This window comes from Astatotilapia calliptera, chromosome 14, assembly GCF_900246225.1.
Source record: "Astatotilapia calliptera chromosome 14, fAstCal1.2, whole genome shotgun sequence".
In the NCBI taxonomy this organism is placed as follows: domain Eukaryota; kingdom Metazoa; phylum Chordata; class Actinopteri; order Cichliformes; family Cichlidae; genus Astatotilapia; species Astatotilapia calliptera.
Genome location: NC_039315.1, coordinates 28,325,120 through 28,340,493, shown reverse-complemented (window position 1 = coordinate 28,340,493; position 15,374 = coordinate 28,325,120). Strand labels below are relative to the sequence as shown.

General features: G+C 42.0%; 1 protein-coding gene across 2 annotated transcripts in view; it reads right to left on the bottom strand.

The window, feature by feature from the left end:
- The window catches only part of igsf11 (immunoglobulin superfamily member 11), a 123,806-nt gene extending 114,446 nt beyond the window's left edge, over positions 1 to 9,360 (bottom strand). For both annotated transcript variants that reach the window (XM_026191303.1, XM_026191304.1), the window contains exon 1: positions 8,806 to 9,360. In XM_026191303.1, coding sequence (XP_026047088.1) covers positions 8,806 to 8,866 — 61 coding nt within the window. In that variant the 5' untranslated portion in view covers positions 8,867 to 9,360. The remainder of the gene's footprint in view (positions 1 to 8,805) is intronic.
- Positions 9,361 to 15,374: the final 6,014 nt, after the last annotated feature.

Genomic DNA, 15,374 nt, shown 5'->3' with positions numbered 1-15,374 from the left:
TGCAATTTAGAAAATTATAATCTAGTGTATGAAATTATGCATAGTATATTTTTAGAGACTGCACAGTTATCTGATGTAGACAAACTGACTGGACCACCGTGCACTCAAAGCAGGTCACAGGATCGGCATCAACTCCCAGTGTGACACCAGCTGGTTCAGCCTCTGGGTTCATTCAAGTGCTGAAAGGTCATTTAGTCTTTGTTTAGATCAATTTAGAATCAATTTCAAATTCGTGATGCAAGGCCACTGTACTCCAGGGAGTACAGTTGAAAATACCGATGTACAGTCCTTGCTTCAGGACACACTCTTGTTAAAAAGTCTAGGACCCACTCACTCACAGGTCCTACTCATTTGTCACTGCTAGCAGCTTTTAAGCAAGCAGGTTTTGTGCCGTGTGAGAAAGATACGCTCTCATTGCATGATCATTATACATGTAACTACAGCTGCAATCAGAGCAGAGTCATAGCCTATAACTTTTGTGTGTGGTGAGTCTGTCAGATGCAGAGCAGCAGTTTGTAGGTGGTTTTGAAGAGACTGCTTGACAGCTTTATTGGGGTTTTGGCAGTATTAAAGTAGAGCATATGTAAGCACAAAGAATAAGACAATAGAAAACAAATGTTAAGGCCTAACATCTGCTGACACCAGGCTGAAATAAGCTATTACAAGAGCCAGTGTTTAGCGAATAGCCTGCTTAGCCCACCTAGCAGCACTTGTGCAACATGGAGGAAGGTAGCAAAACTTTATCTTTGCATTTGATTTCGATTGCAGTCTGTTGTAATTAAAGTCCTTGGGCACTTGCATTTGTGGCTTTCACTTACATTTATCTATGACTGAGATCTACTCAAACTCATGTATTGCCATGAATGAAACTAGCTATGATTTTTGCGCCATATTGCCTCGCCTTTCCTCAAACCACCCACTGCTGAATCTGTCAGCCTGCACTTTAAATGCAACTCCAACTACTATAAAGGAGCAGTGTGGTGTTTGTTCTTGCACTCTGCTAATCACTAATGCTCTGAAATCTCTCAGATAAGGAAGCTTGTTTTTAATGGATTCTGGTGGTTCAAAGAAGAAAAACTTGCTTTCCGAGAGCTGATTATCATAATAACATACCCTTTCAGTACACAACCCTCAATTTAATCATGACAGAAATCCACTTCAAGGAATTTAAAACTCTTAGGAAATTATTTTTAGCTAAGATGGCTATATACAAGACATGAACGTAAACGTCCCCAAAGATTTTGTGATATAATAGGCGGAAACACGATAGGCCACACTTCCTCCAATCTTACAAAACAAAAGCCAAAATATGGCTGCCTTCTTGTACTGCATAGTCTTGAGTGGGCAATGGAAAACTGTCCTGTTCTTATACAATATGAGTGAAACAGGCCCACAATACTGAAAGAATACAAGACCACCTAAAACATCTGGATGGAATTGATTGGATGTTATTGGTCACTTGGTAGCTGAACAGATGATGCATTAAAAAGCCAATCGTAATATGACAGCTGATACAACTTTGCAAACTCAAGCAGACCCTGTATTTTATTGGGCTTCACAATAGCAATGTTTATAATTCTTTAACAATTCAATTTTTCCCCTGAAATGCTCATATTTGGATCCTCTCGCTATCATTCCAGTTCACTTTAAACAGTTGTAGTTTGACTGGAACATGTTGATGTACAAATGTCTTTAGCCACGTTAATTTCTTTTGATTTTTCTTTTCTCTGAGTGAGACTTTTTTTGTCATTTTTAAAGTGGTCGTAAGGCTGAGGTGAATCATTTAAAATTTAAAAAAGCACCAAAACTGAGGAATGAGCCAGTGTTGTCTCTATACATTATAGACAACTTCGCGCTTACTGAAAGCCTGTCAGAAAAACACATTATGTTCCCATTTCTTTGAAGCTATAAAAACTAACAATAACACTGTTTCACAGACATAAATTGAATTTTTACACCAAAAATATATTCTCAAAGAGATATTAGCCAAAAACTTGGCACTGTCTCAGGGTAAGAGTGGCTGCAAATGAACCATTTTTAAAGTAGGGAAACAGGTAGAAATGGAACTGACAGTCGGTAGCAACAGGTCTTATGGTCTTATGAATCAAATCTGAAATTTTAGGTTCAAATCAACATGTGCAGAAGAGCTCAGGAGAGGAGTGTGACAATGAGTGTCTAAAGCCATCTGTAAAACACGGTGGAGGCACTGTCATGGTTTGGAGTGTGGGGGAATGATGAACACATAAAAGTACCAACAGATTTTGAATCACTATGCAATACTGTCTGGAAAGAATGTGATTGACGGCACTCGAATTTCTCCACATGACAATGATCCCAAACACACGAGCTGTGTGGAGCATACCTGGATAAAAACAACACTCAGGTAAACTATCAGTCATGGATTGGTCTCCCCACAGCCTACACCTCAACATTATTGAAGCAGTGTGTAAGGTTTTCTTGGTGGAACAGAACAAAAGGCACCCAACATCCAAAAGGGAGCTTTGAGCGTGCTTCAGGATCCTGGAGAAGTATTCCTGAAGACTACTTAAAGGATTGACAAGATGGCTTGGCTAAGGGAGTTCAAGAATAAAGGTGGTGCTAACACAAATTGACTTTCAAGCTTGTTAGAACTGTACAAACTCTGTTTTTGCCTTATATACTGTGTTTCCATTTATGTGTTATATGTATTGCTGCACTATGTTCTATTTTCTTAGCAAAATCTAAAGAAATTGGAGATGGCTCAAGACTTTGCACAGTAACATACTTCAGATTTGTCTATAAGCCATAATGTTGCAGCTCTATTAATTTCTTTGTTTTTTCCTAAGGTCACCGTTTATATTGTTTTACTGTAAAAGAAAAGATAGTAATGTGGGTTTAAAAAAGCAAAACATATTAGTTATTGGTCTTTTATGTGTTTTGAAAAATTGAACTCTACACAATAAAAAGTGGGGGTTAACAGAGTTTTAACAAACCTTTTTTAAATTTATTTCTGAGTTGGTGCAACTCAGCAAGTCACAAGGCTATTCACAAATTCAGCCTATACAGCAGAGTGAGAGTCTACCTAATGAATCTAAGAGACAATCTGATGGTCCGCGACTGGGAGATTTGGGATTGGTGGAACAAACTGATGGAGTCATTACCGTCCAAGGGAAACCTTGATCCTTTGGGATCAACTGTAATTTATTTGCCAGGGGAATAAGAGGGCCCAAGCACAAACAGCCTGCCTGTTAGTGCACACCTGTGGGAGTAATGTGTGCACGGGAGCATTTCCTTTTGCCATTGATCTGAGCTCATAAAGACTTACAATGATGAACACAGCAGCTATTCTTGGTAATACCAGAGATCAACTGAACGACCATCAGGCAGCCACTGACTGAAAGCTGCAATATATCATACACACACACACACACACACACACACACACACACACACACACACACACACACACACACACACACACACACACACACACACACAAAAGGAAGTAAATGGTGTGGGAGAGCTTGTGTAAATTATAAGACAATTAATATGAATTGTTAGAAACATGAAAAGTTTAAAACTTGGACCGCACAATTTTTAAGAGGTACAAAGAGCCTACCATGGAAAAGAGGATGAATGAGTAAGCGTTTTATTTTTTAGGGGGTTTTGTGATACTGATGTGGCATCAAGGAGGGGTTTTTTCAAGAGCCTGCAAAGACACAATACTTATTCTGTTAAATCAAAGTCTATGGAAAGCCCCAATTTGTGCCTGCAGTTTCGCTGACTGGCATGCATGACTTTGCTCACATTTGCTGGATTTAAGAGACCGATTTTTCCCCCCACTTTTGTTGTACATGCAGAGCTTTTGAAACAGCAATTAAGTAAATTTACAGCAGTTCTGACTCGTGAGTAAACATGAGTTTACTTGATATCTTTAAAAAGAAATTGTAAAAGTGGTCATGCAGCGCAGTATCTACATGTTCCAAACAACTCCCGAGCAACTTATTTAACGAGCGAGTCAGGAGCCCTGTCAAAACCTCAAGAGCCAGCAAAGCAAAACTGCTCGTGTCGTAGCGCCCTGAAGGAGAGGATCGCCAGGGTGCCGCGACAAGAGGAAGACATCCACCTTAAATATGTATAAGCCTCGGGTTCACCCACACACTCGAAAGGAAAATCAAGCTAAAAGACGCTCTCATCCCAATGCCTCAACCTGCCACAGTGTGTTACAGACGAAGGCGCCGTACACATAGAGCATGTAAATTAAATTTTGTTCTGCTGTTTAGTCATGAATTACTTTGTGTCTTTTTTTTTCCAGCTTTTTCAAATGATATCACCTCCTCTGCACCTGTAAACCAACAAAAAAAAGCCCCATTGCAAGACTGTAGTGATTCATTTCCATCTTTGAGTCACGAAGCCGACTTGCCTTTTCAAAGACTCATAAACTAACATCAGCTCTCACAATGGCGCGATTGTCGCACTTCATCCACGATTATCTCTTTGCTCAGAGCAACGATCTTGTGGCTGGAGATGAATCTGGCCACTGTTTCAAGTGCTGCAAGGTGTCATAAAGTAAAAGTCAAAAAGCTTTAGTCACACACTTTCTCTGCTTACATATGAACTTAACCTATTATTTTTTCATGTAATAAATCATGTAATAAATGGCAAACACAAATCTAAAGCAAGTTTGACAACGGCACTGACCACAAGCTGAGCTTCTGGTTTATTAAGTGACACGCAATTTCCCCGACACTCCGTTTCGCCATCTAACCCAAATGCAACAAAAAGCCCCACTGATCGCAGTGCTGCATTAAGAGCATCACCCTGCTTTACTACATCCTCGTGATTTCCTCATTTGCCACTGTGATTAGAGGTACAACCAACTCCAAAACCTCAAAGCTCCAAACCCCCAAATCTCTGTGAAGTGACCACATCAGATGTTTGCCCCAGATGCTTGGCCAACTGCCGTGCAAGCAAGAGGCAGCCTGTGGATTCTTTGGGGGCCTAGTTTAATGTGTGCTTAAGAGACCAAGGGACCGGGCAAATGCTGCTCTCTCTCTCCTCCAAATATCTGCCCATCATTTATTCATTCACACTCCCAGGATGGCCGCGGCTGCCATCATCTGAGGACCACGTCGTCTGAAGTTCCCTGCGCCTCTGTCGCTCAAGCGGCCACGTACACGCACGCACATGCACTTTGCGAGCGGTCCCGGAGGTCTTTTAATTTTTTGAGAGGCTATTTTTAGCGGGAAAAATAATCGAGGTGGAAAGTTCCATCTGTCCAACACTCTTGTTCCAGCTGCTCCTTTTTAGCAGCAGGCAGAAGAGGAGAGGGGGTGAAAAAAAATCTCTACTTAACGGCTGAAACTGACACAAACTGCTTTTTTTTTTTTTAATCTGCATCAGCAGCAAGAGAGGTGTTCTCTAAGTTAGTACCTGACCAACTAAGCGGGAAACTCTCGGCACCCCTACATGTTCTTTACTCTGCTACTGGCATAACATCTCAGGGACTACTTGCCGCTCTCCTCTCTCTCATTGGCTTTAACTAGCAGACAAATAGCCTAACAAAATAAAACGGTGACAATTTGAAGCGGCAAAAAAAGGCATTCTGGTAAATATGCAGTTGTTTCTCACTGGACCTGATGGTCATTGAAATATACTGTAATTACTGATGAAAATAAAAGATGATAATATTGCGACTGAGTCCAAAAGAGGAAAGGATCCAAATATAGCACTGAAGGAACCAGGAAGAACATGCCAAACTTTACTACTGGGCTTTCAGAGCATGGGCATGATGGCAGTCAGCAATGAAAAGACAACACAAGGGTGCAGGCAAACCAAAAACACAAAAATCACTTTTAAGGAACACAACACTCCAATCTGGCGATTTGGGAGAACTACATAGGAGGTTTTTATACTTGGAGGAATAATGAGTGGACCAGAAACAGGTGATACAGAAGACTGGCAGGAAAAAGAACAAGGCCTACAAGATGAGACTGGAAATGACTTGAGCAATAAGTATAACAATAACCCAAAATCAAAAAAGATATCATTGTTTAGCACACTTTTCTTCATCCAGACAGGTTGTTGTCTTATGGTCTGCAGATCTGGTGAGTACTCCTGCTGGAAGTAGATGAAATCTAATTTCTGGGACGGATTGAGTTGGAAAGTGGACTTGCAAACATGACAAAACGCAGCAACCGACACGACAGATAAACCAGACTCACTGTGTAACTTTGATGCCGCCACTTTCAGCAGAGCCTCAAGAGGTTAACAAGCTCACAGAGCGAGCAGGAAGGAGAATTGGTCTAAGTTCTGCTTTGAAGCAGGCACGAACGCCCTGAATGCCAATGAGCTCTGAGAAACAGACCATGTTGTCTCTTTTTAACGCTTATTCTCACTGAACTCTTCGGTCCAAACCTGAAGACAACGGGCTAATCTGAGCGCTTCTGTGTATTCAAACTTGAAGGATTCTATAGGAAGCGTTACGCAGGCGAGTAAACCAAACAAAAGCAATTGAAAAGTTCAGAGCCACCAGCTCCGCTCGAATTCAATTTGCTGAATTGACTGAACCTCGGGATCTGTCCCTGCTACGCCCTTGAGGGCTGTTCTGGGTGTATCTTTAAATCAGGGCACGGTAACAGAGCGGCCCTGTGTTGGTATCACCACGGGTGTTCATTGTGACAACAGCTGAACTAATCTGTTTATCAGCATAGAGTCTCCACTGTTCATTCTTCTAACTTTTAGAAACTTTCTTCAAATGATCCCAGCACTGCAGATCCAGACGAACCCAACTTTTCTTGCGAGGCTGCTGTTGAGATGAATCCATTTCTAACTGAGAAGAGGGGATACAATATTTATGTGTAACTGGGGAGCGCTGATGGCTGAAGAGGACACGACATGTCCTCTAACTAATGCTGAAATACGAAGGGCCCTGCCACGAACTAGGCCATGATTGATGCCTGTCCGAGGAACTCATGAATTTTACTTCCTTCTGTTGCTTTTTCCTGCTTTTTAAAGCTTTTCCATTTTTCATGCTTTTCTGTGGACATCCTAAGGCACTTCTGAACAAAAAGTAGGGTTTTTTTGCCACACGTGTGAAGCAAAACTACAACAAACTAATATATATGTATAAAGTCTCATGTGTAATATCTTCAAAAACAATCTGATGTCTATTAAGACTGATCTCATCATCCTAGAGACTATGTTTGGCATGAAAAAGTTGAGGTCAACAAACACAGAAGCCACCATGAACAATACAGACTTTGCTGCATCAGAATTTATTTATAGCAACACTGGCAGCTCCCCAGCAAGACAGCAAAAGGAGAGAAGAAAGGCTGTCCTGCTTCTCTCTGAGCAAGTTGTCTTGTTACAGAGATGCTGAACTCACATCGGTCTTACTTAACCTAAAGTCAATGCAAAGCTGAGGTCTTTTGAGCCGGACAGACACATGGAGTGACCACAGTCCACGATGTACTATCATGGGCGTGTATGTGTGTAACCCGAGTGAAGCTGACGAGAGGCCACGCATCCACTCACCACAGAGGTACCCACAAGCCAAATAAGCAAGCAGCGGAGTAAAAACACCTGGGGAATTGGGCTAAATTGAATCTTGCACAACTCTTCGGTCCAAATTGACATGTCAGACTGGTGTGTGTGTGTGTGTGTGTTGCAAGGTTCAGTGCAAATGTTGCATGAAGCTCTGAGAGGAATCAGTCAATATTCAAGCATGTCTCTGCTCTGCTCTGATGTGTTTTTCAATAAAGATGTGGACCTCAGGTGAAAGGAAATTTTAATATGAGCACCATATCCATCCTTATTCAGTGGGGAAACATCATATCTGCAGCAATATATTTAGTCTATAAACGGCAGGCTGTTAATATTGTCTTTAATGTTAACTTAATCTTGTTTTTCATGAATTCCTTCGTCTCACCTAAAGCTTGAATAGGACGCACAAGGACTTGTTTTCAAATTTTTAAACTTTGGTTTATTTTATAGCAGCAAGTGTGACAAACTCACTAAACTTGCAGGCACTCTCGGCGAGAACACTGTTAAATTACTGCAGGGATAACAGCACCGCTGCGCTAAGAAGAAAGGGAAGGTAAACAAAAGCGCACACATATACATAACTGCTATTTGTGCACGCACACAATAAAATTCCCATCGGAGGGCTATAGGAACATCCAGTGATTTTCCTTTGGGGCTGCTCGCTCTCCTGTGCAGCCTGATCATCATACTCCTCGTTAATCGGGCGGATTACCAGCGCAACCCTCCACCGTCTGCTCCGTTTCTATTTTAAAACACAGACACTACTGTACCACGCTTTAAAGTGTATCAGTGGTCAAAAGAAGGGGCGGGTGTGGGGGGGAGAAAAAAATCAGACCTCGGGTTGTGTAAGGTGGCCACAAGGAAAACTAAGCAGTGCGCATATGGATAAGACGTGCACGGTCAAAAGTGCTCGGTGGGGATAGCGACTAGCAAAAGGCGGAAAAGTCTTTTTTTTATTATTTTTTTTATTTTTTTGTAATGCCGGGGATTTGTCAGCGTGATCCAAACACAAAGTATTAAGGAGGGCTGGGATCATATGGCTTTTGGAGAGGCAGAGCCCAAGAGACAATTCAATTCCAGGTTCCAAGGGTTCCAAGTCTGTTTTTATACCAGTTATAGACATATATGGTCATGGTGACTTATCCAAGTTACAAAAGAGCCACATTATTATTAGTAGTATTAGTATTAGTAGTAATAGTAGTAGTGGTATCATTAACCTACCAGGCGCTTTCAGTTTATAGTTGGCGCACAGACTACGTTTCCAAGTGTCATATAACTTACCCTCCATGCAGAAAATGACCATCCAGGCTATCCATAGATCTGAGTTATGGAACTTCACCATGGCTGGTAACTGTTCAGTAGTAACTCACTTTCAATTTAAGACCACTGCCTCCTTTCTTTATGGAGGTCTCCGCTCACAGTTTCCTCAAAGAGAAGTAATTGTTCCTTATAACAACATGTAAGCGATATGGGGGCTTTTACGCAGCGCGCATTCTCCAAACGGTATCCACCAATCCACCTTTCTATCCAGCAGGCACTCTTCTTCACTTCAGAGCTTGTTTTAAAAACTAACTAGCCTCCCTCCCGTTCTTTGGTAGCCGCTGGACACTCCAAGGCTATTTTCTTTCCCCGACCACTCCAATCAGTTTACGCACGCTTGGAGAAAAAAAAGAAAACGAAGAATCACTCTCCACCTGCTGATGTTCCAAAAGTCTGTCCACTCTCGCTGGAAGTAACTTACAAACACGACTGAAACTGACACTTTCCGCGCCCGCTCGGTGATTCTCTCCAACGCGTCTTGTTGCGCTCCATGGTTTTTCGTCTGTTCGGCTGCAGCTGAGCAGACCCGAGCGTAAGTCGGAAAGTGTGGGGGAAATGTCCCACTTCCGGTCGCTGTTTTTCAAAGCAAACGAAAGAAAAAAATCAAATGGGAGGTATTTGATAGAAAAAGATCTGAAAAAATTATAAAGTCAAATCGTTGTTAGATGGGGATAAAGGTCAGATGTGTCAGTACCTTCGATCATCCCTGAATTGCCTCACCGATCATCTTTACAATTCACTGCAGTCATGAGGTCGATACATATGAATACTGGTGGGTTAACATTTCATTTTTACTTTTCTAATTATCTTTCTTGCTTTTTGCTTTGAGGTGCTACTTAAGCATTAAAAATAGCCTCCCAACTTGAAATTTCACATTTTATTCCATTGCCATTTATCCAAACTAGCAAACAGGGACAGCAGAATCCAGCACCGTCAGGCTGGGCGACTACACGCCTAACCTCAGTTGGCTTTTATTTTGTAGGCAACACCCCACTCTGTCCGCGAGGGCCTGGCTGTGTCCGTGCGGCTTGACGGCGCTCAGCGGCGGTCGATTGAGACGAGCTCGAGCCTGGCTGTTGCTGGGAGACCGTTGACGCCAGACGAAAGAGAGACGTTCGCGCCCTCCTGCGGCGCGTCGACAAAAGGCCCAGTAGAATGAAATAGAACAGACCAGAAAGCTTTGCACACTTCTGTGTGAATCATTTTCTCTGCCTGTCACGGTGACAGCATTCATCAGTTTGTTTGATATTGCTGCTATATTTGAGCTCTGTGTTCATTTTCATAATTTGGAATTTAACAAGAGAGCGTTGTCACTGCCACACCAGAGGAGCCTATAATTAGAATCAGTCAGGAGAGTTCTTCTCTGAGAGACAATGGCTGCAGAGCTCTTTACAAGAAAGCAAAGTTACTTCTCTGAAAGTCTCCTAAAGCCGTCTGCATGCATTCAAAAGAAGATAGAAACTTGGACTATTCGTGCATTGGTGGTTCTTGGTGTCCGGGGATGGGCGTCTGGTATGCACCAGCTCACTCCAGTGGCTGCTTGTCGGGGCCTGGAGCCTGGGGCTCACTCGGGCCACTTCGTTGGGTGGGGTGCCCTCGGCATCTCGGCCTGGGGCTCGGTCACTCAGGCACAGCTGGCTGTCGGCGGAGCTCACGGGCGCGTCACTGCAACTCCCCCTGGCTTCTGCTCCGCAGCTGCTGAGTGACCCCTCATCTGGGGCTCTCCTCAGCTCTTTCCGGGAGAGTGGCACGGTTGCCCCTCCGTTGGTCTTCCTTGGTCTCTTGTGTTCTGGGGGCCTCTGGATGATGGGGGCCTGAATCTCCTCCATACCTGCTTCATGCCCTGGACGACGGGGCTGTGGCTCCCCACACCCTCTAGCAGATCATTGCATGAAGGAACCTTTTAAATACAAGCGCGCTCATGCTCACAGGTGTACACACGGGTGCTCACACACACAAACTACACCCTTTTTGGCTCCTACCTCAAAGCACACTGAGCACTGTCGATCCTACGTGCTGCACAATAATATTCAATATTTAGTATTTACTGTTATATTCAAATAGATCATCGCAATGATGTTTTTTATTATATTGATCTGTTTTTTTGCTTGTTTTCTCTTTTTTCTTTCTCAACAGGTGATCCAGGTGATTGATATATGTATTTTTTGTCTGTTTGTTTTGTTGGTTTTTGGGATTTTGCCCTTTATCACCGTTCCTCTTCCCCGCTGTTTTTCTCTCCCTACCTCTCTTTCTTTCTCCCTTTTCTTTCCCCCAGTCATGTCTGTCCCGTGTGTAGCAAGTGAAAATAAAATAAAATAAACATTTGGTTTATTTTAAAAGGAGAAGCAACAAATAGAAACAAAAAAAACTTGGACTAGACTGTGTCTGTGGCAAAGAAGGAAATAAAATAGAAATCTCTTTTTCATTAAAGAGTAGCACGGGGATGAGCATGAACTCACAGGCTAAAGGAACTCATCAGCGATTAAACAAGCTACCAAGGACACTGCATCAAACAACCTACGTACGGCATCTAATTACTGTGATCCACTGATCTCACTTAGCTCATCTCTGCACTAAATGCCTGCTTATATCTTTTCTACTTCACAGGATTCTCAGTCTTGTCAGTCTCAGAGCATCAGAACATCAAAGGAGAAACATTATGAGTGAAGCATTTGTAGATATTCTTCACTAATTAGATTTTTCAGAATTTAAAAAAAGTGCAGCATAAGCCATGATGGGGGGGGGGGGGGGGGGGGCAGCACCATATACATCACTCCATGCTTTTATTTTTTTTTCCAGCCCTAAAAGCTTCTGGCAGGTATTCACTGTTTGCCACAGCAAGTAAATAAGTTGAACATTGGAGCATCTTAAAAAGGCCCGAGGGCTTCCCCTCGCTCTGTCTCTCTGCTTGAACTTTAAACTTTCCTCTCATCCACTCGCAGCTCCCTTTCTGAAAAGGGCTTGCAACCTTTGTGATATTCATGAAAGATGCTTGAGGGGCAAAGTTACACCCAGTGCAACGGACCAGGGCTTAAAAGTTTGAAGAGACATACGGCGTTTGGCATCATACTTAAAAAAAGAGCTCTCAGTGTCACCCAAAGGCAGAATTAATTAAATGATCTCTTGGAAAGAAAAATTTAAAATTAAAAAGGGAAACTTATTTGACATGAATCATTGCAGGGCTATATGAACGATGCAGATCTAGTTTATGTTGCTATTGTTTCTTATTATACAACACACTGACTTAGTAGCCTGCTGTGTTTTGGTTAGGGTTTTTTTTTTTGTTTTTTGTTTTTTTACATATAATCGAAAGAATCTTCTTCTTTCACTTGCTCCCAGAGGGCGCCATAGTAAATCATCCACCTACTCTTTGCTCATCTTTCACATCAATCCTCCTCATGTCCTCCCTCACTACATCCACAAATCTTCTCTGAGGTCATCCACTTTTTCTCCTTCCTGGTAGCTTCATAGTCACCATCTTTGTACAGTTTATTCATCGATACTCGTCTCCATGCACTCCACCGTGCCTGCGCTCTCTTCTTCACCTTCACTACCTCTGCTATGTGTGTCTTTACTGCTACACCTGCCTCCCTCTTATTCACACACACTTATTCTGTCCATACCTCCACCTGCTCCCTATAAAAGCTATAATCCACGGAGATTCCCGCCTGACCTCATCTGTCATCCTGCTTTCTCTAGATCTAGACAGTGCAACTCCTTCTGACTAGAGATGGGTATCGAAAACCGGTTCTTGTTGAGAACCGGTTCCCACTGTTTCAATTCCTTGGAATTGTTTGCCATTTTTGCAAATGATTCCCTTATCGATTCCAGTCGCCCCGAATGACGTCACCACGTTGCGGAGCGTCATTTACCTGGCAGGAAACACGGCGGCTCAAAAGCTCAAAAGTTTGGTCATACTTTACAAGAACGGATGACAACAGGGCAACTTGCAATACTTGCAAAGTAGATACTTCATTTAAGGGAAAACACGTGATAACCTTAAATGAATGTCGTGTTTTTAATTCCGCTCCAGACTCGTGAATCTCAACCCAGCAGCAGCGGTAACGTTTGCACGTCCTCTCCTGTTAATGTGGCAGGTAAATAATCAACTAACAGTGCATATTATGTTAGCGCGATCTGCCTTATTACAAAACCGGCCATTACTGTGCATTTAGGTGACCATTTAGGTGACCATGATGAGAGAGACAGACAGAGTCTGGCTCAGATGCTGGTAGTTCTCGCTGCAGTCTACCGATAGCATCTCCTTTCAGGCCAGGATAGACGAATGTCACCGAGCAGTGATTAAGTTTGTGGTAAAAGGCTTGCACCTATTTGCCACAGCGGATGCCCCGATTTTCGGTAAGTGAATGTGTTTAATTGTAGGCAGGGACATTACTGGATATTCTTGTGTAATTGCTACTGAATAATTTATGTTATACTTTGTTATTGCTACAGAAGAATATTTATTTTATTATTTTACATTTACAATTTTTTTTCCCGGGGACCCTGTGACACCCCATTGAAGAGCCGTAGGCTGTGGATCTCTTAAGATCTCACTGTTGGGTTTGTAAGGCCATGTTACTCCTAAATTTCTATCTTGTTCAAAGAGAAGATATAAAACAAAGTTCTAAGCTAATCGACCTTAGTGTTCTCCTTTTTTAAAAAGAATCGATAAGAGAATCGATAAAGAATTGAATTTTTAAACAGAATCAAAAATGGAATCGGAATCGTGAAAATCTTATCAATACCCATCCCTACTTCTGACCATCTCCAAACTTCTCCATCAACACTCTAAAAGCAAACATCACACCTGCAGTGCTTTTTCTTGGCATGAAGCTAAGCCTGTCTCCTTAAACTGGCTTCTTTCTCGTTTCTTCATGGTTTGACTCGTCCACTTCATCCCTCCCTCTTTATCCCATAGCTCTCCACATCAGCACACTTCTTGTCCATCCCTCAGGCATGCGCTCACTCACCAAGATTATGATGAACAGTCTGATCAAAAAGCCCAATGCCCTCTGGTCTACACCTCCACAGGTATGTCATCTGGACCTGCTGCCTTTCCACTCTTCATCCTTTTCATAGCTGCCCTCCCTTCCTCTTTACTAATCCTCTGCAGGTCCTGATTCATTTACTGTCGTCCATCCATTCTCCTCTCTTTCTCTTTACCATCATAACTGACAAAGACAAATTTGGAAAGCTAGGATCAGACAATATGCTGCATATTTAAATGGTCTTGTTTTTTCTGTCAATCATTTCTGCTGTAGTTGAGTTTTTCACCTTTTCATACATCCACAATTTATTGGAGAAAGACAGAGGTTCAGCAGTTTTGCCTCTGTAGGCCAGAACATATTATTTTAAGTCAAGGCATATCCTGATTGTTTGACTTTAAATCCGCTGTGGTATGTATAGGAGACAAACTGAGGCAAACTAAAGTTGTGTCTTTGTCTAACAAATTATGGACCTGCTGCATGTTAATGGTTTCTGACCTCTCGTTCTCCTCTGACTTTCAGTTTGCATTTCTATGTCATTTGTCAGAAGCTGAAGAGAAATCCAAATGATGCAAGTGATGCGCTAATTAGGTAAGAGAAGTTCAACAGAAATGAAAAGGGGACAAAAAAAGCAAAACAATGAAATAACATGTTTTTTCTAAAGTGAAAGACATTTTTAGCACAAATGATTCATACATTCTTCTGACCGAAGAAGAAATATTCCTCTAATTCTCCTGATTCTCTTCTTACAGGTTAAAATTAGGTTTAAACATGATGGATGGGTAAAACTGAGTTTCTCCAGCAGCCACAAACAGATGTGTGCTTGATGTATTATTGATTTCCTTCTGAAACCTGCTCCATTTTATTTTTTTTTCTGCACCTCCATGAAAGATTCAAAAGACCTGAAGGAGATCCTCGATGCTAAACGCTGTACTACTCCTCTCTGACAGACCTGGCTGCAGTTCACCATAACTTTAATATTGATGTCAAGTAAACGAGCGATCCTTTGCTTTAGTGCTGCATCATGTCTTCTTTGAGTTGTTTTGCCCTTGTTGGCTGCGAGCGTTCACCTTTTTCTTCCGACCTCTTTATGGCCGAGTAGTTTTGGTTTATGAGCAGCTGAGTATTTCTATCTCCTGTCACTTTTGCTTCTACACAGTTTTCTGAGATTTTTGCCAAACATTATGCTTCTTTTTTTTTAAAGAACAAACTATTCAAACATGGTGCAAAATGAAATCCAACACACAGGAAGAGAGTGGAAAACAGCATGTGTTAAAGTAAAAATAAGACTAATATTACTGAACTACAAACAGTTCGTGATGAAGTCATCATATTGCATACCTTGATGAGGTCAACAGACTTTAAAGTGGCAGTGGCAGACCTTTTAAATGAATTGGTAGGTAAAAACAGTGTTGTTACTGTCGCCTAAGGGTTAGTACCTCTAAAAATCAAAAAGGAGACGTGATCAGAGTTACAAGTCTAACTTCTTATTTATATGTTTAAGGTTTAAGGCCTCAGTTATTAGACAGCACATGATTATAT